The following is a 25,340-nucleotide window of genomic DNA, read 5'->3' on the forward strand; positions in this document are numbered from 1 at the left end:
GTAATGGTCTAGTAATAGGACTGAATTGTCATAGCAACAGCCTGGCAACAATGCAGGACCGGAAATGCAGCTGATGGGAATTCATGGGGATGGCTTGGAGGAGGAGGGGAGTGACTTACAGCAATATTCGGTATTTTATATAGCAGCCCTGTTTGTTTTTATTCCCTGACATCCCTTTAATTGAGCAATGTGTGAAACGTTCCCATTTATCAGCTCGCCATTTTGGCTACTAAACAAGGTGTTCTATATTCATCCGGACTGATACGGCCCTGGACATGTACACACAGCCAGTCTTTACCCTCATTCTTAATAAAACAAGTGTGGTAAAAAGGGAAATGTTTACCATACCAAAGATGGCCGCCGCCGACTGTGCCTCACGAAGACGTTTCCTTAGCAACCAATGAGGAGCGTCGCCGGTTGGATGACGTAATGCCGCGCTGCACATTCGAGGCGCAGAGTGCAGCGTGCCGCTTGTCACGTGGTAGTGATGGCTCCGGTGAAGTGGTGTGTTCCCGGTGAGTGACGGACGCGGCGAGTGAGGGGAGGGGGTTCCCTGGAAATGGGTCTTGGTCCCTGGAAATGGGACTTGGTGTGGGGGTCCCTGGAAATGGGTCTTGGTGTGGGAGAGGGGGGTCCCTGGAAATGGGTCTTGGTGTGGGAGAGGGGGGTCCCTGGAAATGGGTCTTGGTGTGAGGGAGGGGGTCCCTGGAAATGGGACTTGGTGTGGGAGAGGGGGGTCCCTGGAAATGGGTCTTGGTGTGAGGGAGGGGGTCCCTGGAAATGGGTCTTGGTGTGGGGGAGGGGGGTCCCTGGAAATGGGACTTGGTGTGGGGGAGGGGGGTCCCTGGAAACGGGTCTTTGGAAGAGGGGGGGTCCCTAAAAGTAGATTTGGGGGGGAAAGGGGGTCCCTGAAAACGGGTCTTGGTGGGGGGATGAGGTGCTCGGAATTGGTTCTTGGTGTGGGGTCCCCTGTATGATTGTTGGGGTGTACCTCCCACTCATGAACCCCATTCTCATCCGTTGTCTCCTACAAATCATGACATTGGTACAGTTTCTGCCAGCACAGAGAAATCCCCTGTTGATCCTGCCAGAACTCCGGTGTCCTTGTCACTTCCTGTACAAATCTATCCGTCAATGTTCTCTCCTCCCCTGCCATCTTCTGTGGACTACAGAGCACCTCCCCCATATAGGATAGAGCTGGGAATGAGAGGTTTCTGTAGTCTCAGGGTGACAACACTGCTGGCCAAAGACTCAGGACAGGATTGTTGTCACCTACAACAGGAAGTGTATTACCGACAGGATCACCAGTGAAAAATAAAGGGAAAAGAAAACTAATACAGCCGCCACATCCAAGTGTTGGTAATCTGCAACAAATTATATGTGTGTGTATATATATATATATCATTTTTTTTTTTTCCCCTGAAAAAAAGCGGTATAACCCGCCTGGATACACTAAGCCGTGACAAAGATATGCGCAGTGTTTACTAACGCATGTCACGGTTCTACAACTGGTTTCAGGTGTTAAGATTTGATTGGACCCCGGTCATTAAGGGGTTAAAGAGCGGACTGGCCACCAATGGTATGGGGCACGTACCACCCAACACCCCCATAAAGGGGGTAACTAACCACTGAATCTGCCTGTTCATTTTGATCCCGGGTTCACACTGATGGGGTGCGGAATTCTCAGCGTTTTCTGTGCGAATTCCTCACCACATCAGAATCGCTCCCCGTTCATGCGAACCTCTGCGGGTGTGTATGTTAATGACACCCCAAAATCGGTCCACAAAACGCGGTGCGATGTGCAGAATCGGATCACAGAGGTGTGAATACCCGTGCCATCCGATTCTAGTGCCGACCCAAAAAAAGGGTCCTGCGTGTATTTGGTGTGATTACAGCCATACATAATGTACGACTCCCACCACACCGCACACACATCACATGTGAAGTGCAGGGAATGTGATGCGGTTCCTGTGTGAATCGCATGCGATGTACCGCACAACATGTATGTGACCCCGGGCTCAGACACAATCCAGATTGTGTGTAAACCCCCCCCCCTCCCCCCATGCTGTCAGGTCTGTAAAGGGTTAACCACTTCCGGTCCGGACGCTTCTCCCCCCCCCCCCTCCGGTCCGGACGCTTCCCCCCCCCCCCTTCCGGTCCGGACGCTTCCCCCCCCCCCCCCCTTCCGGTCCGGACGCTTCCCCCCCCCCCCCTTCCGGTCCGGACGCTTCCCCCCCCCCCTTCCGGTCCGGACGCTTCCCCCCCCCTTCCGGTCCGGACGCTTCCCCCCCCCCTTCCGGTCCGGACGCTTCCCCCCCCCCTTCCGGTCCGGACGCTTCCCCCCCCCCCCCTTCCGGTCCGGACGCTCCCCCCCCCCTTCCGGTCCGGACGCTCCCCCCCCCCCCTTCCGGTCCGGACGCTCCCCCCCCCCCCCCTTCCGGTCCGGACGCTCCCCCCCCCCCTTCCGGTGCGGACGCTCCCCCCCCCCCCCTTCCGGTGCGGACGCTCCCCCCCCCCCCTTCCGGTGCGGACGCTCCCCCCCCCCCCTTCCGGTGCGGACGCTCCCCCCCCCCTTCCGGTCCGGACGCTTCCCCCCCCCTTCCGGTCCGGACGCCTCCCCCCCCCCCCCCCCTTCCAGTCCAGGCCCATTTTCAGCTTTCAGCTCTATCACACTTTGAATGACAATTGCGCGGTCATGCAACACTGTACCCAGATGAATTTTTTAGCATTTTTTTGAGACAGATAAAGCTTTATTTTGGTGGTATTTATTCACCGCTGGGATTTGTTAATTTTTTTGCTATGTAAATGAAAAAGTCCAAAAATTTTTGAACGAGTTTTTCTAATAATATTTCATCATAAATCTTGGCCAAAATTTATTCCGTTATCTTTTTAGTAAAAAAAAGAAAATAACCCAAATTAGTTTATAACATTTTTTTTATTTATTTTTTTTATATATATATATATATTTTTTTTTACATACTGTCACCCTAGCGGTGTGTCACCATGGTGACACTACTACTTGTGGGGGGTGATGAAGATTTTTTTTTTTACACTGATTGCTTTTACACCCATAAAGGCTGTAAGAGGAAATCATTTCTCCTTCTCTCTGGCTGCATTCCTGCAGTCATTGAGGAATACTGTGAGAGCTATGATTAGTCACAGCTTGTCACATGGTACAAGGCTGTTGTGAATGGCCCTGTACCATGTGATCTCTGTGATCATTCACAGATATCACACGTAGTAAGCAATGATGTCAGAAGTGACATCTTGCTTACCACTCTGCATGTGATCACTGATTGGCCAATCAGTGATCACATGATCGGGACCTCGCACAGAGGTCCCGTACGACGATTGGTGGTCCACTGTGTCTGGAGGACACAGCGGGCACCGGATCACGGTGCTGCGCGCTTCCAGGGAGCGCGCACAATCGGGCAGGGAGGACGTTTATGAACAGCCACCCGCCCCTGCAGTGCCACCGTCCGGCCGTTTATGTACATGGGCCTGAAGGGAGGTGGTTAAAGGCACAGTCCACCTTTTTGACAAAATGATTTAAATGTTGGCACATTTACTACAATAGATGAATATGTGCATTTCTTCGAGGCCTGCAGAATATCTGAACCGCGATCGGTGTATCTGGGCTCTATCAGCATTTACACCCCCCAGCCTCAGGTCCATGTGGAGAAGGGCGGGGAGGGTGGAGAGATCACCAGCCCGCTCTATAAGCCCCTACAGCGGCAGGTGGGATTTGTAGTCGCCGTCTGGTAAACGTGTTGCGGCCGTGTGGGCGGAGCGCAGAAAAAGAAATCGTCCAGAACGCGCACCCTAACACGCGTGTCTTCTCTCTGTAGGTGAGAGGCTCTGCAGTCTGGAGATTGCACTCCGGGACACGGGACGTACTGCAAGCACGGCTACATCTTTGCCTCCCTCGCCGGCTACATCCTCAAGTCGTTTGACAACGATACGGTAAGTTTGCTTTTCCTATGCAACCAATTCCATTGGATTTTGCTGTGGCCACGTGGGGGGGGGGGGGGGAAGTGAAGTCTCGTTTTCCATGACTTACCGAAATTTGCACACAATCGCTGAGCTCCAATGTTTACCCTAACCTGGTCAATGCAGACAGAAGGGCCCCCGGTGTCTCTTGCATTTGTACAAAATATTTTGTAATTCATGCCAATGCCTTCCCTTATTTATTTCAGGTACTTATATAGCGCCGTCAATTTACGTAGCGCTTTACATATATATTGTACATTCACATCAGCTCCGCCCCCGAGGAACGTACAATCTAAGGTATACCTACTGCTTTCCAGTCACCTGTGAAGCCAGGGTCATATGGCCCCCAGTGTTTATATAACTATGCCCTGACTTAGTTGGAGAACATGGGCTACAACAAAATGGCCACCAAAGCTCCTTGTTTGATGCGATGACATCTTTAACTGTTTCAAAGGAGGCAACTCGGCAGCCATTTTGTTGTAGCCCATGTCTTGGAAACAAGTCGGGGCATAGGAATGGAAACACTGCTGGCTTCCATCGTCCAATCATGTGCAAGCAAAATTGCTGTTTTCCATTTTCCTTGCATGTGATTTGAGTATTCATTGTGAAGCGAGCGGACCTTCAGCCTGTCATGTTGGCTCTGTGATTGATCTACCCCGTCTTCAGCGCTTTCCCGCCACCCTATAGCAGAAATACTGATGCAGGGCTGCGCAAAATCACACGTGTGTGTACACACACACACACATATACACACAATGTGATTTTTGCATTTTCAGGTAGGGGGCGCACTCCCTGCCCGCACCGCCATTGGCGGCCTCCATTGTCAATCACCGATTCCGGCTGGGGATTCCCCGCCGCCCCCCCGCGATCACTGATCAGGGAGAGGTCTGTATGTAAACAACACAGATCTCTCCCGTCAGCTCCAGCCCACTGCTTTGTATGGCTCTGCAGAGCAGCATGCGTACAGTGAAAAGCACACAGTTAACTCTTTGATCACCCCAGATGTTAACCCCTTTTTTTTTTTTAAATGTTTTACTGGACGTTTTTTATAGCAAAAAGTCCAAAATGTATTCATTTTTTCTCAAAATTGTCATTCTTTTTTTGTTAATAGCACAAAAAATAAAAAACACACAGGTGATCAAATCAAAAAGGGGAGCGCACTCGGCACACACGTTTGTTTACAAACGGTACGCAAATATGCGCCCGCTCGACATCACGGCCCAGCCGCTGATAGGTCGCATATTTTCGTACTGTTGGCGTCGAGCTCTGGAGCAACTGCACTTGCAAAGTGGACAGTCTATTTGTATTTAGTAAATCAACCCCATTGGTTCACTATTCAGATCTTTGTTTCCCCTCTTATCCCTTTTGCCGCCTGGTCTGTACGTCATATGGGACCTCAGAGCGGGGGTGAGGGGGTTATACACAAACCAGTGGCTGCAGTCACTGAGATTGTATATAAAACTGACAGGCAAACTTCCACAGCCCCCGGTACCCGTGACACCTCATGTCCCAATAAAGAGGAACCTGTCACCTAAAAAATCATCACATAGAGACTTTGTGATTAACCACTTGCCGCCCTGCCACTGTATATATACGTGTGCAGGGCGCAGTGGAGCGCAAATTTCAGGTAGGGGGCGCGCGCGCTCCCGCCGACCCGCGGGTGACACCATTCGATCCAGGAGGGATCAATCATTAGATTTCAGCCAGTGATTTCTGGCTGAAATCAGATGATCGGTCCCTGTCCTATCCTGTCCTGTGTTGACATTTACACAGGACAGGATATGATGTCATTCTTCTCTGCCTGGACACATTCCGTTCCAGACAGAGAAGAAGAAACATTTAAACGTGAGTAAAACAGCACACTGACAGTTAGAACACTCTAAAGGACACATTTAACCCCTTGATCGCCCCCCCCCCCCCCCCCTCCCGTTAACCCCTTCACTGCCCTGTCACCAGTGTAACTGATCAGTGAAGCGATTTTTACTGATCGCTGTATCAGTGTCTCTGGCGACTTCCGATAGAGTTAGCGCCCCTCCCAGATAGCGGCAGATTGCCCACCAGTACCCCAGTAATCCCATTTAACCACTTAATCTCCCCCCCCCCCGTTAACCCCTTCACTGCCCTGTCACCAGTGTCACTGATCAGTGAACCAATTTTTACTGATCACTGTATCAGTGTCGCTGGCGACTTCCGATAGTGTTAGCGCCCCTCCCAGATAGCGCCAGATTGCCCGCTAGTACACCAGTAATCCCATTTAACCCCTTAATCTCCCCCCCCCCCCCCAGTTAACCCCTTCACTGCCCTGTCACCAGTGTCACTGAACCGATTTTTACTGATCACTGTATCAGTGTCGCTGGCGACTTCCGATAGTGTTAGCACCCCTCCCAGATAGCGCCAGTTTGCCCGCTAGTACACCAGTAATCCCATTTAACCCCTTGATCCCCAATTAACCCCAAACAGCAAAAAAAAGGCCTGGTCATTAAGGGGGGTAAATCCTCAGGTGCTCAAGTGGTTAACAAAAAAAAAAGTTAAGAAACTTTTTTTTTTTGTTTGTTTTTTTTTTATTGCAGAAAAAGTTACACCCAAGCCCATAACGTCCCTCCTACCCCACCCCACTCAAAAAGATTTGAGACCCCCCCACCCCCACATATGCAGAAGTACAAACATAAACACACACATTGGGGCATCTATATGTGAAACCGTCGATTGCGATACACGTTGCATATCGCGGCGCACACCGGAGTCAGAGCGATGATTCCAGCACCAGACTTCCTCTGTAAAACTAAACCGATGACCTATAGGGGCTTTTGAATCGTTGCCCAAAGAAAATATCGGGTACTGAAGTTTGCCGCCATTTCACAGGCACATGCAAATTTAAGGTTTGACACGTTGGGTATCTATCTACCCGGCACAACCTCGTCTTTTATATTTTTACCAAAAATGTGGGTCATTTATTGCATTTCTTTGCCCTAAAATTCACTTTAGTGTGATTTTTACCGAAACTTTGCATTTCCTAGACCTTTGCGGTAATATCCGGTGACATAAAAAATTATTCTCTAGGGCAGGGGTGGGCAGCTGTGGCCCTCCTGCTGTTGCAGAACTACAAGTCCCATGAGGCATTGCAAAAATGACAGTTACAAGCATGACTCCCAAAGGCAGAGGCATGATGGGACTTGTAGTTCACCAACAGCTGGAGGGCCACAGTTGCCCACCCCTGGTCTAGGGTGTTCGCTTTCAGAAAATATATCATGGTTTGAGGTTTTGTGTCATCTTCAGGCTAGAAATAATTTTCTAAATGTGTGCAAAAAATAAAAAAGGTGCAAAAACCGCTTAAATTCTTTCTGTATTATTCATCTGCAGCCTATGTTATCTGTGGTGAGGGACACGGATTCCCTTCTTCTACCAGAAATTGGCGCCATCGTCACATGTAAGGTAAGGACTTGTACCAACCAGTGGTCCTGTATTAACAGGCACCTTGTATATTTTGGATACAGAATTGTTCATGTTGTCCATGTGGAATCTCGGAAGTAGTGTGCATTACGTACATACGCTATATTGCCCAAAGTATTGTCCCCGCCCACCCAATCATGTGATTCAGGTGTCCCAATCCCCTCCCAATCATGTGATTCAGGTGTCCCAATCCCCTCCCAATCATGTGATTCAGGTGTCCCAGTCCCCTCCCCATCATGGGATTCAGGTGTCCCAATCCCCTCCCCATCATGGGATTCAGGTGTCCCAATCCCCTCCCCATCATGGGATTCAGGTGTCCCAATCCCCTCCCCATCATGGGATTCAGGTGTCCCAATCCCCTCCCCATCATGGGATTCAGGTGTCCCAATCCCCTCCCCATCATGGGATTCAGGTGTCCCAATCCCCTCCCCATCATGGGATTCAGGTGTCCCAATCCCCTCCCCATCATGGGATTCAGGTGTCCCAATCCCCTCCCCATCATGGGATTCAGGTGTCCCAATCCCCTCCCCATCATGGGATTCAGGTGTCCCAATCCCCTCCCCATCATGGGATTCAGGTGTCCCAATCCCCTCCCCATCATGGGATTCAGGTGTCCCAATCCCCTCCCCATCATGGGATTCAGGTGTCCCAATCCCCTCCCCATCATGGGATTCAGGTGTCCCAATCCCCTCCCCATCATGGGATTCAGGTGTCCCAATCCCCTCCCCATCATGGGATTCAGGTGTCCCAATCCCCTCCCCATCATGGGATTCAGGTGTCCCAATCCCCTCCCCATCATGGGATTCAGGTGTCCCAGTCCCCTCCCCATCATGGGATTCAGGTGTCCCAGTCCCCTCCCCATCATGGGATTCAGGTGTCCCAGTCCCCTCCCCATCATGGGATTCAGGTGTCCCAGTCCCCTCCCCATCATGGGATTCAGGTGTCCCAGTCCCCTCCCCATCATGGGATTCAGGTGTCCCAGTCCCCTCCCCATCATGGGATTCAGGTGTCCCAGTCCCCTCCCCATCATGGGATTCAGGTGTCCCAGTCCCCTCCCCATCATGGGATTCAGGTGTCCCAGTCCCCTCCCCATCATGGGATTCAGGTGTCCCAGTCCCCTCCCCATCCATGGGATTCAGGTGTCCCAGTCCCCTCCCCATCATGGGATTCAGGTGTCCCAGTCCCCTCCCCATCATGGGATTCAGGTGTCCCAGTCCCCTCCCCATCATGGGATTCAGGTGTCCCAGTCCCCTCCCCATCATGGGATTCAGGTGTCCCAGTCCCCTCCCCATCATGGGATTCAGGTGTCCCAGTCCCCTCCCCATCATGGGATTCAGGTGTCCCAGTCCCCTCCATGGTGTGGCCAAGGTGTGGCCTTCAGATGAGCCCAACAACAGTGCGTAGAGAGCTTCATGGAATGGGTTTCCATGGCCGAGCAGCTGCATCCAAGCCTTCCATCACCAAGTGCAATGCAAAGCGTCGGATGCCGTGGTGTAAAGCACGCCGCCACTGGACTCTAGAGCAGTGAAGGCGTGTTCTCTGGAGTGACCAATCATGCTTCTCTGTCTGGCAATCCGATGGGCGTGTCTGGGTTTGGTGGTGGCCAGGAGAAAGGTACTTTCCTGACTGCATTGTGCGAAATGTAAAGTTTTGTGGAGGGGGGATTATGGTGTGGGGTTGTTTTTCAGGGGTTGGGCTTGGCCCCCTAGTTCCAGTGAAGGGAACTCTTAAGGTGACATTTTGGACAATTTCATGCTCCCATCTTTGTGGGAGGAGTTTGGGGATGGCCCCTTCCTGTTCCAACATGACTGCCCACCAGTGCACAAAGCAAGGTCCATAAAGACATGGAGGAGCCAGTTTAGGGTGGATGCGTTTTGCATTTTTAGTCTGCCCAGCAACAAGTTGGCCAAAAAAAACCCCAATGCAGAACGCATAAAAATTGACAAGGGTTCTAAAGTGTTGTTTTTTTTCTCATACCTAGGTGATGAGCATACACCAAAGATTTGCTAAAGTTCAGATCATGTTTATTGCTAACAGAGCTCTCAAAAACACCTTCAGAGGTACAATCAGGTAAGGCAGTATGGGTTTTTTGGGTTTTTTTTTTTTTTCTCTTTTTAACCACCTCCCGTCCAACCGTTGTATATAAACAGCCGAACGGTGGCAGTGCAGGGGCGGGTGGCAGTTTATAAACGTCCTCCCCGACCCCTGCTTGTGCGCACTCCCTGGGAGCGCACAGCGATCCAGTGCTCACTGTGTCCCCCGATCGCTGTACGGGACCTCTGTGCGAGGTCCCGATCATGTGATCACTGATTGGCCAATCAGTGATCACATGCAGAGTAGTCAGCAAGATGTCACTTCTGACATCATTGCTTACTACGTGAGAAATCTGTGAATGATAAGAGGTCACGTGGTACAGGGCTATTCACAACAGCCTTGTACCATGTGACAAGCTGTGACCAATCGGCTCCCACAGTATTTCTCAATGGCTGCAAGAATGCAGCCAGAGAGGAGAAACTATTGCTTTTACAGCCTTTATCGGTGTAAAAGCAATCCGTGTAAAAAAAAAAGAAAAATCACCCCCACAAGTAAGTACAGTGTCACCATGAAATTTACCTTTTTTTTCCATGCTTTAGTTAAAACTAAACACCAGACAAACATGGAAATCATTTTACCTTTCAAAGGATTTGTCAACCATCATTATCTCGGCAACATAGCCGGGTCCTGGAGTGCAGATTACAGGAAGTGAAAGTGGAATTTCACCAGAGACTTCCCTCCTCTCCTCCCCCTTTTCCCGTCATTTGCCTAGCTCAGGGGTAGGCAACCTGCGGCTCTCTAGCTGTTGTGGAACTACATTTCCCATGAGGCATTGCAAAGAGAACAAAACTGACAGTTACAGCTATGACTTGCAGAGGCATGATGGAACTTATAGTCCTGCGGCTCTCAGGTTGCCTACCCCTGGCCTAGCTGAATGCCATGTGAGGTCCTCCCTCGCTCATCACATATACCAGGAGGAATATTGCTTCATTCGGGGGGGGGGGGGGGGGTGTGCCTTGCACCACATCATCAGGCGCACTAGCTGAACCAGGAACCGGCAGGCCTCTTGATGATTTCCCATTAAACATGGCGGCACGGGACTGAGAGGTGGCAGAATACAGGAGGATCTCAGCGGGACGACTCTGGATCGGTAGGTTTGTTGGTTGAGTATCTAAAGGGGGGGTGATGAGGCGGCCGAAGATCCTCTTTTAATTCTTGGATCCTGATCCAGGACATTGGAGGAGGAGCTATACTCGTGCAATCAGTCAGCACTATGCAAGGAAGTGGCATCTGATTGGCTCCTTTCCTGGGAGCTGCTATACAGGGGGTTACAAGAGGGAGATACGAACGACAGATTCTGTGCTAGTTCTGATGTACAAAATACTTATGAAGATTTTTTATGTTTATAATTTGTTTTTATTTGCCGTTTTATTAAGGAAATCATATATTAAAATTTCAATACGTTGACTTTTTTTTCTATTTGTAGGAAGGAAGACATCCGAGCAACGGAGAAAGACAAGGTAACGGCTGTCTGCACCTCTCAAATGCATTGAAAGCGTCCTGTATTCATTGTTTGGTGCCGACAATTTACACTTTACATACTTTACATTCACATCAGTCCTTGTTCTCACGTTGCTTACAATCTATGGTCCCTTATTTATATGTACAGCGCCTTGAAAAAGTCTTCACACCCCTGAAATGTCCCCCATGTTGTCATGTTACAATGTATTCCCCCTCCCCCCCCCTTGAATGCCCCCCATGTTGTCATGTTACAATGTATTCCCCTCCCCCCCCTTGAATGCCCCCCATGTTGTCATGTTACAATGTATTCCCCTCCCCCTGAAGTGCCCCCCGTGTTGTCATGTTACAATGTATTCCCCTCCCCCTGAAGTGCCCCCCGTGTTGTCATTTTACAATGTATTCCCCTCCCCCTGAAGTGCCCCCCATGTTGTCATGTTACAATGTATTCCCCTCCCCCTGAAGTGCCCCCCGTGTTGTCATGTTACAATGTATTCCCCTCCCCCTGAAATGTCCCCCGTGTTGTCATGTTACAATGTATTCCCCTCCCCCTGAAATGTCCCCCGTGTTGTCATGTTACAATGTATTCCCCTCCCCCTGAAATGTCCCCCATGTTGTCATGTTACAATGTATTCCCCTCCCCCTGAAATGTCCCCAGTGTTGTCATGTTACAATGTATTCCCCTCCCCCTGAAATGTCCCCCATGTTGTCATGTTACAATGTATTCCCCCTCCCCCCCTTAAATGTCCCCCATGTTGTCATGTTACAATGTATTCCCCCTCCCCCCCTTAAATGTCCCCCATGTTGTCATGTTACAATGTATTCCCCCTCCCCCTGAAATGTCCCCCATGTTGTCATGTTACAATGTATTCCCCCTCCCCCTGAAATGTCCCCCATGTTGTCATGTTACAATGTATTTATCGGGATTGGATGTGATGGGCCGACACAAAGTGGCACATAATTGTGAAGTGGAAGGAAAATGAGAAATGGTTTTCAGCATTTGTGACCAATAAATCCATGGAAAGTGTGGCGGCATTTGTATTCGGCCCCCCCCGGAGTCAATACTTTGTAGGGCCCCCTTTGGCTGCAATTCCAGCTGCAAGTCTTTTTGGGGATGTCTCTTTGCACATCTAGAGAGGGACATTTCTGCCCGTTCTTCTTTGCAGAATCCCTCAAGCTGTCAGATTGGATGGAGGGCGTCTGGGAACAGCAATTTTCAGGTCTGGCCACAGATTCTCCATTGGATTTGGGTCTGGACTGTGACTGGGCCATTCTAACACATGAAGATGCTTGGATCGGAACCATTCCATTGTAGCTCTGGCTGGATGTTTCGGGTCGTTGTCCTGCAGGAAGGGGAACCTTTAAGTCTTCTGCAGACTCCAACAGGTTTTCTTCTAAGATTGCCCTGTATTTGGCTCCATCCATCTTCCCATCAACTCTGACCAGCTTCCCTGTCCCTGCTGAAGAAAAGCATCCCCACCACATGATGCTGCCACCACCATGTTTCACAGTGTGTGTGTGTGTGTATATATACAGTCAGGTCCATAAATATTGGGACATGGACACAATTCTAACATTTTTGGCTCTATACACCACCACAATGGAATTGAAATGAAACAAACAAGATGTGCTTTCACTGCAGACTGTCAGCTTTAATTTGACGGTATTTACATCCAAATCAGGTGAACGGTGTAGGAATTACAACAGTTTGCATATGTGCCTCCCACTTGTTAAGGGACCAAAAGTAATGGGACAATTGGCTTCTCAGCTGTTCCATGGCCAGGTGTGTGTTATTCCCTCATTATCCCAATTACAATGAGCAGAGAAAAGGTCCAGAGTTCATTTCAAGTGTGCTATTTGCATTTGGAATCTGTTGCTGTCAACTCTCAAGATGAGATCCAAAGAGCTGTGACTATCGGTGAAGCCATCATTAGGCTGAAAAAACAAAACAAACCCATCAGAGAGATAGCAAAAACATTAGGGGTGGCCAAAACAACTGTTTGGAACATTCTTAAAAAGAAGGAACGCACCGGTGAGCTCAGCAACACCAAAAGACCCGGAAGACCACGGAAAACAACTGTGGTGGATGAGCGAAGAATTCTTTCCCTGGTGAAGAAAACACCCTTCACAACAGTTGGCCGGATCAAGAACACCCTCCAGGAGGTAGGTGTATGTGTGTCAAAGTCACCAATCAAGAGAAGACTTCACCAGAGTGAATACAGAGGGTTCACCACAAGATGGAAACCATTGGTGAGCCTCAAACACAGGAAGGCCAGATTAGAGTTTGCCAAACGACATGTAAAAAAGCCTTCACAGTTCTGGAACAACATCCTATGGACAGATGAGACCGACATCAACTTGTACCAGAGTGATGGGAAGAGAAGAGGATGGAGAAGGAACTGCTCATGGTCCTCAGCATACCACCTCATCAGTGATCATGGTGGTGGTAGTGTCATGGCGTGGGCATGTATGGCTGCCAATGGAACTGCTTCTCTTGTATTTATTGATGATGTGACGGCTGACAGAAGCAGCCGGATGAATTGTGAAGTGTTTCGGGAATATTATCGGCTCATATTCAGCCAAATGCTTCACAACTCATTGGACGCTTCACAGTGCAGATGGACAATGACCCAAAGCAGACTGCAAAAGCAACCAAAGAAGTGGAATGTTCTGCAATGGCCAAGTCCATCACCTGACCTGTATCCGATGGAGCATTTCACTTGCTGAAGACAAAACTGAAGGGAAAATGCCCCAAGAACAAGCAGGAACTGAAGACAGTTGCAGTAAAGGCCTGGCAGAGCATCACCAGGGATGACACCCAGCGTCTGGTGATGTCTATGCGTTCCACACTTCAGGCTGTCATTGACTGCAAAGGATTTGCAACCAAGTATTAAAAAGTGAAAGTTTGATTTATGATGATTATTCTGTCCCATTACTTTTGGTCCCTTAACAAGTGGGAGGCACATATGCAAACTGTTGTAATTCCTACACCGTTCACCTGATTTGGATGTAAATACCCTCAAATTAAAGCTGACAGTCTGCAGATAAAGCACATCTTGTTTGTTTCATTTCAAATCCATTGTGGTGGTGTATAGAGCCAAAAATGTTAGAATTGTGTCCATGTCCCAATATTTATGGACCTGACTGTGTATATATGTGTGTGTGTGTGTGTGTGTAGCTGCACATTTTGTCTACAGATGTCCCTTATCCTTTAAAGGTCAACTGACCCTTTAATCTACCAGCATGTCTGTGGAGCATGGGAGGAAATTGGATTACCTGGAAGAAATCCTTGCAGGCACAGGGAGAACATGCAAACTCCATGCAGATTATGTATGAACTCACACTTCTGGGCAGCAGTGTAGCGTAGTGGTTACTCGTGATGGGATCTCTGAACACTCCGTTATGTTATCTTCACCCCTGAGCTGTCACATAATTGTGACGTCTGACTTCCACAAAAAACACGGAGTCTGACTTTAAATTTTAATTTTTTTGCGTACTGTTTGAAATTAACGGTTTCAATGTTTCCTCAGGTTGAAGTGTACAAAAGTTTTCGGCCAGGAGATATCGTCATGGGAAAAGTTGTATCCTTTTATTTATAGGAGGGATATAAATGAATACATTTCCAGGGAGCTATACGACTTCATCACCGAAGAGATCTGTACGCTTTTATAGGGCCTGAATGACGGCTACAGCACTGTTGTCCAGTTCTGGGAGGGCGTCATGGCGGGACGCACCCAGCGCTGTCAGTGATCACTGTGTACTAGGGACGTAGCTGATCACATGATGTGGTAAAAGGCCAATCACAGCGGCCTTTTACCACGTGATCAGCCATGTCCACTGCAGATCACAAAGTAAATGGCCACCTCATCCGTGCCGCCTCATCAGTGCCGCCTATCCGTGCCACCTCATCAGTGCCGCCTATCCGTGCCACCTCATCAGTGCAACCTCATTAGTCCTCTGTATTCTGCTCTTCTCTGCCACCTCTCCCCTTAGCTGGAGGCTCATTCATGACGTGGCAGCATCCCACATGGAAAGGGTGCCGGCCTGTGCTGCGTCTAGGCGCCCCTAGGCAACCGTCTACTTTGCCTAGTGGAAGCACCGGCCCTGCTGATTGTACAAGGTGGGGAAGCTAGGTGTTGATGTCACTCTTCACCCCGTCCAATCAGAGAACACTTTGCATTCATTCAGAAAATGCAAACCATTCTCTGAATGGCGACCATGCTGAGCTGCCCACCTCCTGTGTTCACAATGCAGCAAGGCAGCTGCTAACCTTGGGATTGGAAGCTAGTGGAGATCACTGTAGTAGCGGTGTCTACTACAGTGATTTCCAGCTTCTAGAGCAGTGGTTCTCAACCTGTGGGTCGCGACCCCTTTGGGGGTCAAACGACCCTTTCACAGGGGTCACTTAAGACCATCGGAAAACACATATTTCCGATGTGTAGAAAGCAGCTACTGTGTAGAAAGCAGCTACTGTGTAGAAAGCAGCTACTGTGTTGAAAGCAGCAGTGTTGAAGGTAAAACGACACATGAATTATAATTACTGGGTAAAGAATTTTATGGTTGGGGGTCACCACAACATGAGGAACTGTATTAAAGGGTCGCGGCATTAGGAAGGTTGAGAACCACTGATCTAGAGGAATCCCACAGGTATGAGAGAGAGATAGTTGGTCCAAGCTGGACCAATGTAACTGTAAAAATGCACAAAATATTCTGGCAGCAAAAGGGTTAGAGGAGGAAATCAATGCATGTAACAACCTCGTTCTGCTACATTGAGGGCCCCCCGTGTACACATGTGCGCTGGCAACGCGCTTTAAAACTCATAGGTTAACGCACATTGCCGTAAGGCGTAGCACCTGCTCTACATGTGGTGCGTCATGGTGACCGGCACCCCAGCTCTCTGTAAAGTGCAACACATGGCGGATACTGTGCGTTGTGATGGGCTGCGTTTTTTTCTTTTTTTTTTTTTTTTTTTTTTAAATGTGTGTAAAATATTTACGCACACCCACCATATGCTAGAGAAGGGTTAAAATCTTGGGGTTAAACATGCCGGGACTGTGATGCTTTGCAGCAGAAGCTGCACCCCCTCGTGAGTTTGGAAGACACTAAAGCCGAAGGTGACCCATTCGTGTGAATGCCGCCTTGCTGCAACTATGTGCACGTTGTTGAGGAGCAGTAGTGCGGCGTTTAGGGGTTAAACATATTGCCACCGTCTATCAAACGCCTCTAAAAAGTGATACATGCATGGATTGCTTTTCAGAGGGTCAGCAGTCCTTGCTGTTAGTTGTAAGCAAGCCCGTGGTTACATAGTCTGGCTGAAAAAAGACAAAAGTCCATCCAGTTCAACCATTAAAAGTATTGCTAAAGTCCATTATACCGCTTTCAGCAATGCAACACCTGCGGGTTCCAGCCCTTGCAGGCGCCATCTTTTTTTGGCCTGGCCTATGTCTGGGTTCTGCATCTTTAGCCATATTGATTGGCCCAACCTGGGGTAAGGTAATTCCCCTCCCGCCCCCCTTTTGGGAGTTCATCCCAGCCACCAATGCATGCCAGAAATACACTGAGCTGTGGCTGTGCAGCTCAGTGTGCGTTCTAAAGAAGTTTCCTAGCAGGTAAGAAGCTTTGATTGCAGAAGAGATTCAGAATTTACTTATTTATTTCAGGTGCTTTAATTTTGCCATCAATTTACGCAGCGCTTTACATATATTGTACATTCACATCAGTTCCTAACCCTCAAGGGGCGTACGATCTAAGGTCCCTGGCCCTCAAGGGGCGTACGATCTAAGGTCCCTGGCCCTCAAGGGGCGCACGATCGAAGGTCCCTGGCCCTCAAGGGGCGCACGATCGAAGGTCCCTGGCCCTCAAGGGGCGTACGATCGAAGGTCCCTGGCCCTCAAGGGGCTCACGATCGAAGGTCCCTTGCCCTCAAGGGGCTCACGATCGAAGGTCCCTCGCCCTCAAGGGGCTCACGATCGAAGGTCCCTCGCCCTCAAGGGGCGTACGATCTAAGGTCTCTCGCCCTCAAGGGGCGTACGATCTAAGGTCCCTGGCCCTCAAGGGGCGCACAATCGAAGGTCCCTGGCCCTCAAGGGGCGTACGATCGAAGGTCCCTCGCCCACAAGGGGCGCACGATCGAAGGTCCCTCGCCCACAAGGGGCGCACGATCGAAGGTCCCTCGCCCTCAAGGGGCGCACGATCGAAGGTCCCTCGCCCTCAAGGGGCGCACGATCGAAGGTCCCTCGCCCTCAAGGGGCGCACGATCGAAGGTCCCTCGCCCTCAAGGGGCGCACGATCGAAGGTCCCTCGCCCTCAAGGGGCGCACGATCGAAGGTCCCTCAAGGGGCGCACGATCGAAGGTCCCTCGCCCTCAAGGGGCGCACGATCGAAGGTCCCTAACTCACATTCATACATACTAGGGACAATTTAGGAGCCAATAAACCTACCAGCATGTCTTTGGACTGTGGGAGGAAACCGGAGTACCCGGAGGAAACCAACGCAGGCACAGGGAGAACATGCAGTAGGCCTCTTTAGAAAAAATAAAAGCCTGTCTGCTAGGAAAATTTAAAGCTGAGCTCCACTTAAAAGGGAAGTTCCGCTTTAATGCTTTGTGCCCAGCTCCTGCATAAGGATTGGCACCTTTTGGGGAGCTGATCCGCAGGATTGAATGGAGAGATCGGTGAATTGCTCATTTATCTTGAAAATGCTCCTTGATGTCCTGTCTAGATATCCCTGGGAGATGTTCAGTCCAATTACCTGCTCAGCACAGCAGAAAATGAGCTCGGAGTAGTAGTCGCACACAGCGAAGCAGGTATGTGTTGTCACGTGTGTGATCTGTCTTCTGCCCGGAGGGGGGCGGCTCCAATGGGGTGCTGCATGCTATGTACATGTAAACCTTTTCTGTGCATACAGCATGAAATATGCCCGAAACATGTCTCTGAACATGTCTCTGGGCTGTTTTGCTTTTTTTCACCATTTCCAGTCTGGACACTCCACCCCTGGACACTCACTTTGACAATTGCGCGGTCGTGCAACACTGTACCCATATGAAATTTTTAGCATCTTTTTTTAGACAGATAAAACTGCATTCCGGTGGTATTTATTCACCACTGGGATTTTTTTTTTTTGCTATATAAATGAAAAAGTCCAAAAATTAAAAAAAAAAGTGTTTTTCTTATAAAATTTTGCAAATACAGTTGCAAGAAAAAGTATGTGAACCCCTTGGGATTACGTGGAGTTTTGCATGAATTGGGCATAAAATGTGCTCTGAACGTCATCTAAGTCACAACAATAGAAGAACACAGTCTGCTGAACATAATACTACACAAACATTAGATGTTGCCATGGTTTAATTGCACATAACATGTAAACATTCACAGTGCAGGGAGGAAAAAGTATGTGAGGCCCTAGCTTAATGACTTCTCCCAGAGCTAATTGGAGCCAGGAGTGAGCCAACCTTGACTCCAATCAGTGTGATGATATTGGATGTGTTGCTGACACCTGTTTTGGGTTTACTGGTTTCAAAAAGCACTGTCTGATGTGAACCATGCCTCGCAGAAAAGAGCTCTCAGAAGACCTACCATCAAGAATTGTTGACTTGCATGAAGCTGGAAAGGGTTACAAAAGTATCTCCTTGAGCCTTGATGTTCATGTGTCCACGGTAAGACAGACTGTCTACAAATGGAGAAAGTTTAGCACTGTTGCTACTCTCCCTAGGCGCGGTCGTCCTGTAAAAATGACTGCAAGAGCCCAGCGCAGAATGCTGCATGAGGTAAAGAAGAATCAAAGAGTGTCAGCTAAAGACCTACAGAAATCTCTGGCACATGCTAACATTTTTGGTGACACATCTACAATAAGGAGAACATTAAACAAGAATGGAGTACATGGGAGGACACCACGGAGGAAGCCATTGCTGTCCAAAAAGAAGATTGCAGCACGTTTGAAGTTTGCAGACGAGCACCTGGATGTTCCACAGCACTACTGGCAGAATATACTGTGGACAGATGAAACCAAGATTGAGTTGTTTGGGAAGAACACACAACACTATGTGTGGAGAAAAAAAGGCCCAGCACACCAACATCAAAACCTCATCCCCACTGTGAAACATGGCGGAGGGAGCATCATGGTTTGGGGCTGCTTTGCTGCCTCAGGGCCTGGACGGATTGTTGTCATTGATGGGAAAATGAATTCCAGAGTTTATCAAGACATTTTGCAGGAAAACGTACGACCATCTGTCCGCCAACTGAAGCTCCGCAGAGGATGGGTGATGCAACAGGACAATGATGACCCAAAGCATACAAGTAATTCAACAAAACAATGGCTGCAACAGCACAGAATACGCCTTCTGGAGTGGCCCAGTCCTGACCTCAACCCGATTGAAATGCTGTGGAATGACCTTGAGAGAGCGATTCACACCAGACATCCCAAGAATATTGCTACACTGAAACAGTTTTGTGAAGAGGAGTGGTCCAGAATGACTCCAGATCGTTGTGCAGGTCTGATCTGCAACTACAGGAAACGTTTGGTTGAGGTTATTGCTGCCAAAGGAGGGTCAACCAGTTATTAAGTCCAAAGGTTCACATACTTTTTCCTCCCTGCACTGTGAATGTTTACATGTTATGTGCAATTAAACCATGGCAACATCTAATGTTTGTGTAGTATTATGTTCAGCAGACTGTGTTCTTCTATTGTTGTGACTTAGATGACGTTCAGAGCACATTTTATGCCCAATTCATGCAAAACGCCATGTAATCCCAAGGGGTTCACATACTTTCTTGCAACTGTAAATAGTTTTTTATCATAAATCTTGGCCAAAATGTATTCCGTTCTCTTTTTAGTAAAAAAAGAAACACAAATTAGTTTATAACCAAAAGTTATAATCTTTCTAAAAAAAAGTGTACTTTTTTTATTTTCTTTTAATAATTTGTTTTTTTATATACTGTCACCCTAGCAGTGCAGTGTTACCATGGTGACACTGTACTACTTGTGGGGGGTGATGAAGATTTTTTTTTTTTTTCTCTTTTACACGGATTGCTTTTACTCCCATAAAGGCTGTAAAAGCAATAATTTCTCCTTCTCTCTGGCTGCATTCCTGCAGCCGTTGAGAAATACTGTGAGAGCTGTGATTGGTCACAGCTTGTCACATGATACAAGGCTGTTGTGAATGGCCCTGTACCATGTGATCTCTGTGATCATTCACAGATTTCACACGTAGTAAGCAATGTCGTCAGAAGTGACATCTTGCTTACCACTCTTCATGTGATCACTGATTGGCCAATCAGTGATCACATGATCGGGACCTCACACAGAGGTCCCATACGATGATCGGTATTCTGTGTCTGGAGGACACAGCAGGCATCGGGTCGTGGTGCTGCGTGCTCCCAGGGAGCGCGCACAAGCAGGGAGCAGTTAGGCCATTTATAAACGGCCACCCGCCCCTGCACTGCCCTTAACCCTCTCCCTCCAGAGGATTTCCCTCCCTTCCTGACCAGGCCATTTTTAGTGTTACAGCGCTGCGTTATTGTAACTGACAATTGCACGGTCATGCAACGCCGCACCCAAATTAAATTTACGTCCTTTTTTTTCCCACAACTTGAGCTTTCTTTGGGTGATATTTGATCTCCTGTGCGGTTTTTTTTTTTTTTTTTGGTTTTTTTTTTTTTGCGCTAGATAAAAAAAAAGACCAACAATTTTGAGGAAAAAAAAACAATATTTTTGACTTTTTGCTATTAAACATGTCCAGTAAAAAAAAAATGTAAAAAAAAATCTAATGTCATCATAAATGTATTCTGCTCCACGTCTTCGCTAAAAAAAATCCCAATACGTGTAAATTAATTGGTTTACGTGAAAGTTATAGCGTTTACAAATGGATGATGATGATGGGATTTTTTTTTTTCTATTTTTAGTAGTAATGCCTGCGATCAGTGACTTGTAGCGGGACTGAGGCGGGCATTCTAACACTGGGGGGGGGGACTGATTTGGTGTCATTGACCTCTCCAGTGACACCAATACAGTGGTAATAAAAAGCACTCACACTACTAATGGCCCTGGGCAGGAAGGGGTTAACATGAGGGGCGATCAAAGGGTTAACTGTGTGCTGGGAGTTTTTTTTACTAGGGAGACATGCTGTGCAGAGAGATGCACAGCAGCATGTCCTTGCTGACAGGGGAGACATCTGTATTGTTAACACACAGGTCTCTCCCCTGTCTGCTTTACATGGTGATCGTCGGGGGCTGGTGGGGAATCTCCGGCCGGGACCCAGTGATTGACATCCGTAGCCGCCAATGATGGCGCGGTAGGGCAGCGAGCATGCACCCTCTACTTGGAAATGCAAACCACATGTGTATATGCGTGAGTGTGCGCAGCCCTGTAGCAGTAGTTCTTCTATAGGACGGCGGGCAAGCAGTTGCGGTTTATTCCGTTTTAACAACAATTTAATCCTTGAAGCGGCACAGCCTCAGCTCCGTTTTTTGTCTTTTTATTTTCATTTTTGGATTTGCTGTATTGTATGTTCTTCAATACAGGAGGAGTCCGAGGGCCCTGCTTGTTAGAGCTTACAATTTAAAGGGGGGGGTCAAGTGATACTAAAGGTTATAACTGTGGGGGGTGGGCTGATGGCGAAAATACATGTACAGTTAGGTGAAGGCAAGATGGGCTTCTTTTGAAGAGAAGTTTTCAGGGATCACCTAAAAGTGGACAGAGTTGGACAGATTGGGGTAGGGAATTCCATTGGATGGGAGAGGCTCAGGAGAAGTTTTGCAGGCGAGCATGGGGGGTGGAGATGACAAGGGAACTTCGAGAGCAGAAGGTGTTGGGAGGAAGGAAGAGAAGGATTTGGTTGGTAGGCCGCATATATGCAGCATGTGGGTGTTGACGCCCCACACCTACGTTGCCACCACACCTAATGCAGGCCATACATGGTTCGAATTCCAAACTATTTTTCATCTGAAAATCGGAAACGTCGTTCGCTCGGTAATCCGATGGCGCCATCATTGATTTAAAAAATCGGCCGACTGAGTCATAAAGTTCACCCCATATAACAGGTGAAACTTCTGTTCCTTCCAGGTCACGGCTCATGGCGCATATTCTTTTCGAAAAAAACAATCGTACGATTTGACCATCATGGAGTCGAAAATCAGTTATTTTTCACCAGTTTTCCAACATGCCCGGGGAGGGGGGGACCACGAAAATTGGCCGGTGCCATTGACCCCACTAGCAGAGCGAAAATTGGCCGGCGCCATTGACCCCACTAGCAGAGCAAAAATTGGCCGGTACCATTGTTGACCCCACTAGCAGAGCGAAAATTGGCCGGTGCCATTGTTGACCCCACTAGCAGAGCGAAAATTGGCCGGTGCCATTGTTGACCCCACTAGCAGAGCGAAAATTGGCCGGTGCCATTGACCCCACTAGCAGAGCGAAAATTGGCCGGTGCCATTGACCCCACTAGCAGAGCGAAAATTGGCCGGTGCCATTGACCCCACTAGCAGAGTGAAAATTGGCCGGTGCCATTGTTGACCCCACTAGCAGAGCGAAAATTGGCCGGTGCCATTGACCCCACTAGCAGAGCGAAAATTGGCCGGTGCCATTGACCCCACTAGCAGAGCGAAAATTGGCCGGTGCCATTGACCCCACTAGCAGAGCGAAAATTGGCCGGTGCCATTGACCCCACTAGCAGAGCGAAAATTGGCCGGTGCCATTGACCCCACTAGCAGAGCGAAAATTGGCCGGTGCCATTGACCCCACTAGCAGAGTGAAAATTGGCCGGTGCCATTGTTGACCCCACTAACAGAGTGAAAATTGGCCGATTATTCTTGGGTCCCATGTATGGCTGGCCTAAGTGCTCTGTGGTTGGCCATCCCTCTGAGGCTTCTAAGACCACGGATGGGAGTGTTGTGCATAGAGGGGGTTTAGACCCCAAGAATAACCCATCAGAACATCTATAAATGGAGGTGTGAGGAAGGTGTGTGGGTGAAGGTGTCCTTTTTTTATTTTTTAGAGGCTGACAAAGGAAAATGGCGGGTGGGGGAGAATTGGGCTTGATTCATGAACAGCGGATGGGAACTCGGCCTTTGCAGGACGGTTACAGATGCTCTTTCAGACCTGCTGTGGTTGTGATTGGTTAACGATTGGTGTGTTTGCTTCCACAGGGGCGACCATGGTGCCTATCAGCTGGTGTGAGATGCAGTGCCCCAAAACGCACATCAAGGAACCCCGGAAGGTGGCGCGAGTACAGCCTGAGTTTCTGCAGACCTAAAAAGGAAAGCGCATTCGCCCTGTCCTACCGAATCTTACCTTTTACCACTGTGTGGTTTGTACATGGAAGAGATGAAGAAGGAAGTTGAGTTTTATTACCGCCCCCCACCTCCTGCACAGCCCCAACGTCCCTTTAACTGGGTATTTACACCAGTCGATCACATGACCAGTGCGATATGCTGGCAGTGGTCACATGATCGGCAGTCGGTCCTGCCGCATGAATCCCTGCTGCCCATGGACGCACATGTGTGGGGTGTGGACATCTAAAGTATACCCTCCTTTGCTGCTGCACATATGTGTTACGAGGTTAACATGGACATTTCCCGATGAAAATCCCGTATCAGCTGTAACCCCCCCCCGGTTCACATCTACGTGGCCGTGTGCGATGCATTTTGCACTCAGATGCCCCGTGACACGCAGGGAAGAAGTCCCTGCCCTTCGTTGGAAAATGCAGCCTCTGTTCCCAGTACGGTTGTGATTCCCAGTGTGGGCGGCATGCCATTAGTTATAATGGCACCCGCCTGCCGGTCCGCGTTTCTCTGTACTGTTGGTGCAGCTGCACGGATTTTCATGCAGATCCACAGCGGCACCACCTGCACAGATGTGAACCTAGAGTAAGGCCAAATTCCAGCTAAAACCATCACTGCCGGCTGTCAGAATCGCCTGGAATTCATCATCAACCTCTCAAGGAAACCATTAAATTTAACGAATTCCCTATTCCTTGGCTGCTATAAAACGGAAAATTGTATCAAATGCCGTCATTTTCCTTTCCTGGCGTCAGTCCATGCAAGCCTACGAACGCACGTGCGCTGCCAGGATCGATGGTTTATCTCCCTTGTGTGTCAATATTGTAGAATTAACTGATCATTGGGAGCTGCAAGCGTCATCATCAGTACGGCTTTGTGGACCGGGACTGAAGGCGAATCTTGGTGTTCGATGGTCTGGGAAATGGAAAGGGTTGCCAGGTGATCATCAAAAAAAAAAAAAGTCATTTTTAGTAGTTTTTGGATGTAAAATGCACCATATTTGTCAAAAGGTCTGTTGCCCCATAACAGGTAGGCAACCTGTGGCTCTCCAGCTGTTGTGGAACTACATTTCCCATGAGGCATTGCAACATTACAAAACTGACAGTTACAGCTGTGACTTGGAGAGGCACGATGGAACTTGTAGTCCTGCAACAGCTGGAGAGCCGCAGGTTGCCTACCCCTGCCTCGTAACAATGTGTCAGTTATTGTCTTCTGTTTTTTGTTTTTTTTTTTTGTTTTTTTCAATGAGCCGGGTTCACACTGATGCGGTGCGGAATTTTCAGTGCGAATTCTGCACTGCATCAGAATCGCAACCCTGTTCATGCGAAGCGCTGCGGGTGTGTATGTTAACACTCCGAAAGCAGTCCGCAAAACGCGGTGCGACGCGCAGAATCGGATCACATAGGTGTGAATACCCGTGCGATCCAATTCTAGTACGGACCAAAAAAAAGGGTCCTGCGCGTCTTTGGTGCGGTGCGATTAGAGCCATACAAAATGTACGACTCCGATCACACCGCACACAAGTCGCATGTGATTGGCAGGGAATGCGGTGCGGTTCCGGTGCGAATCACATGCGATGTACCGCCCCGCATGTATGTGACCCCGCGCTGAGTGGTTGTTGTGGGATAACATAGCACAGATCGTTGACAAATTAGGTCTCCAGTTTTTTGTTGTTTTTTTTTAAGTTATGTGTCTTGTTTGCTGTGTTTTTAAAATTGTAAAAAAAAATCCTCTTCCATATTTTGCTTTCTCATTTACTTTTTTTTAAATCTGTAATAAATGAGAATTGCATTTGTATGCCTTTTGGTGGTCTGTCATTTGCAGCAAGGTTGACATCAGTGAGCTGTTTTTTTTTTTTTTTTTTGTTTTTTTTTTATTATACAGGATTTATGGCGCCAACAGTTTGCTCAGCGCTTTACAATATAACGGGAGACAATACAGCAACAATACAGTTCAATACAAGAGGGATAGGAGGGTCTGATCCTGGAAGCTTACAATCTAATATAATATAATGACCATGTTACATTGTATCCTGTAATAGAATATGATTGTTATTATTATTATACAGGATTTATG

At 48.5% G+C, this 25,340-nt stretch overlaps 1 protein-coding gene across 1 annotated transcript; it reads left to right on the plus strand.

Annotated features, from left to right (window-relative positions):
* The first annotated feature begins 472 nt into the window (after positions 1-472).
* EXOSC1 (exosome component 1) lies at positions 473-25,061 on the plus strand. The gene is given in 9 exon segments (XM_089667444.1): positions 473-515; positions 3,849-3,869; positions 3,872-3,963; positions 7,351-7,422; positions 9,422-9,510; positions 10,961-10,994; positions 14,523-14,573; positions 17,713-17,797; positions 23,133-25,061. Coding segments are annotated over 9 exon segments (579 nt in total). The 5' UTR covers positions 473-487; the 3' UTR covers positions 23,240-25,061.
* Positions 25,062-25,340: the final 279 nt, after the last annotated feature.

Source organism: Staurois parvus, unplaced genomic scaffold, assembly GCF_062004578.1.
Source record: "Staurois parvus isolate SC_StPar_1 unplaced genomic scaffold, SC_StPar_1.0 ptg003258l, whole genome shotgun sequence".
In the NCBI taxonomy this organism is placed as follows: domain Eukaryota; kingdom Metazoa; phylum Chordata; class Amphibia; order Anura; family Ranidae; genus Staurois; species Staurois parvus.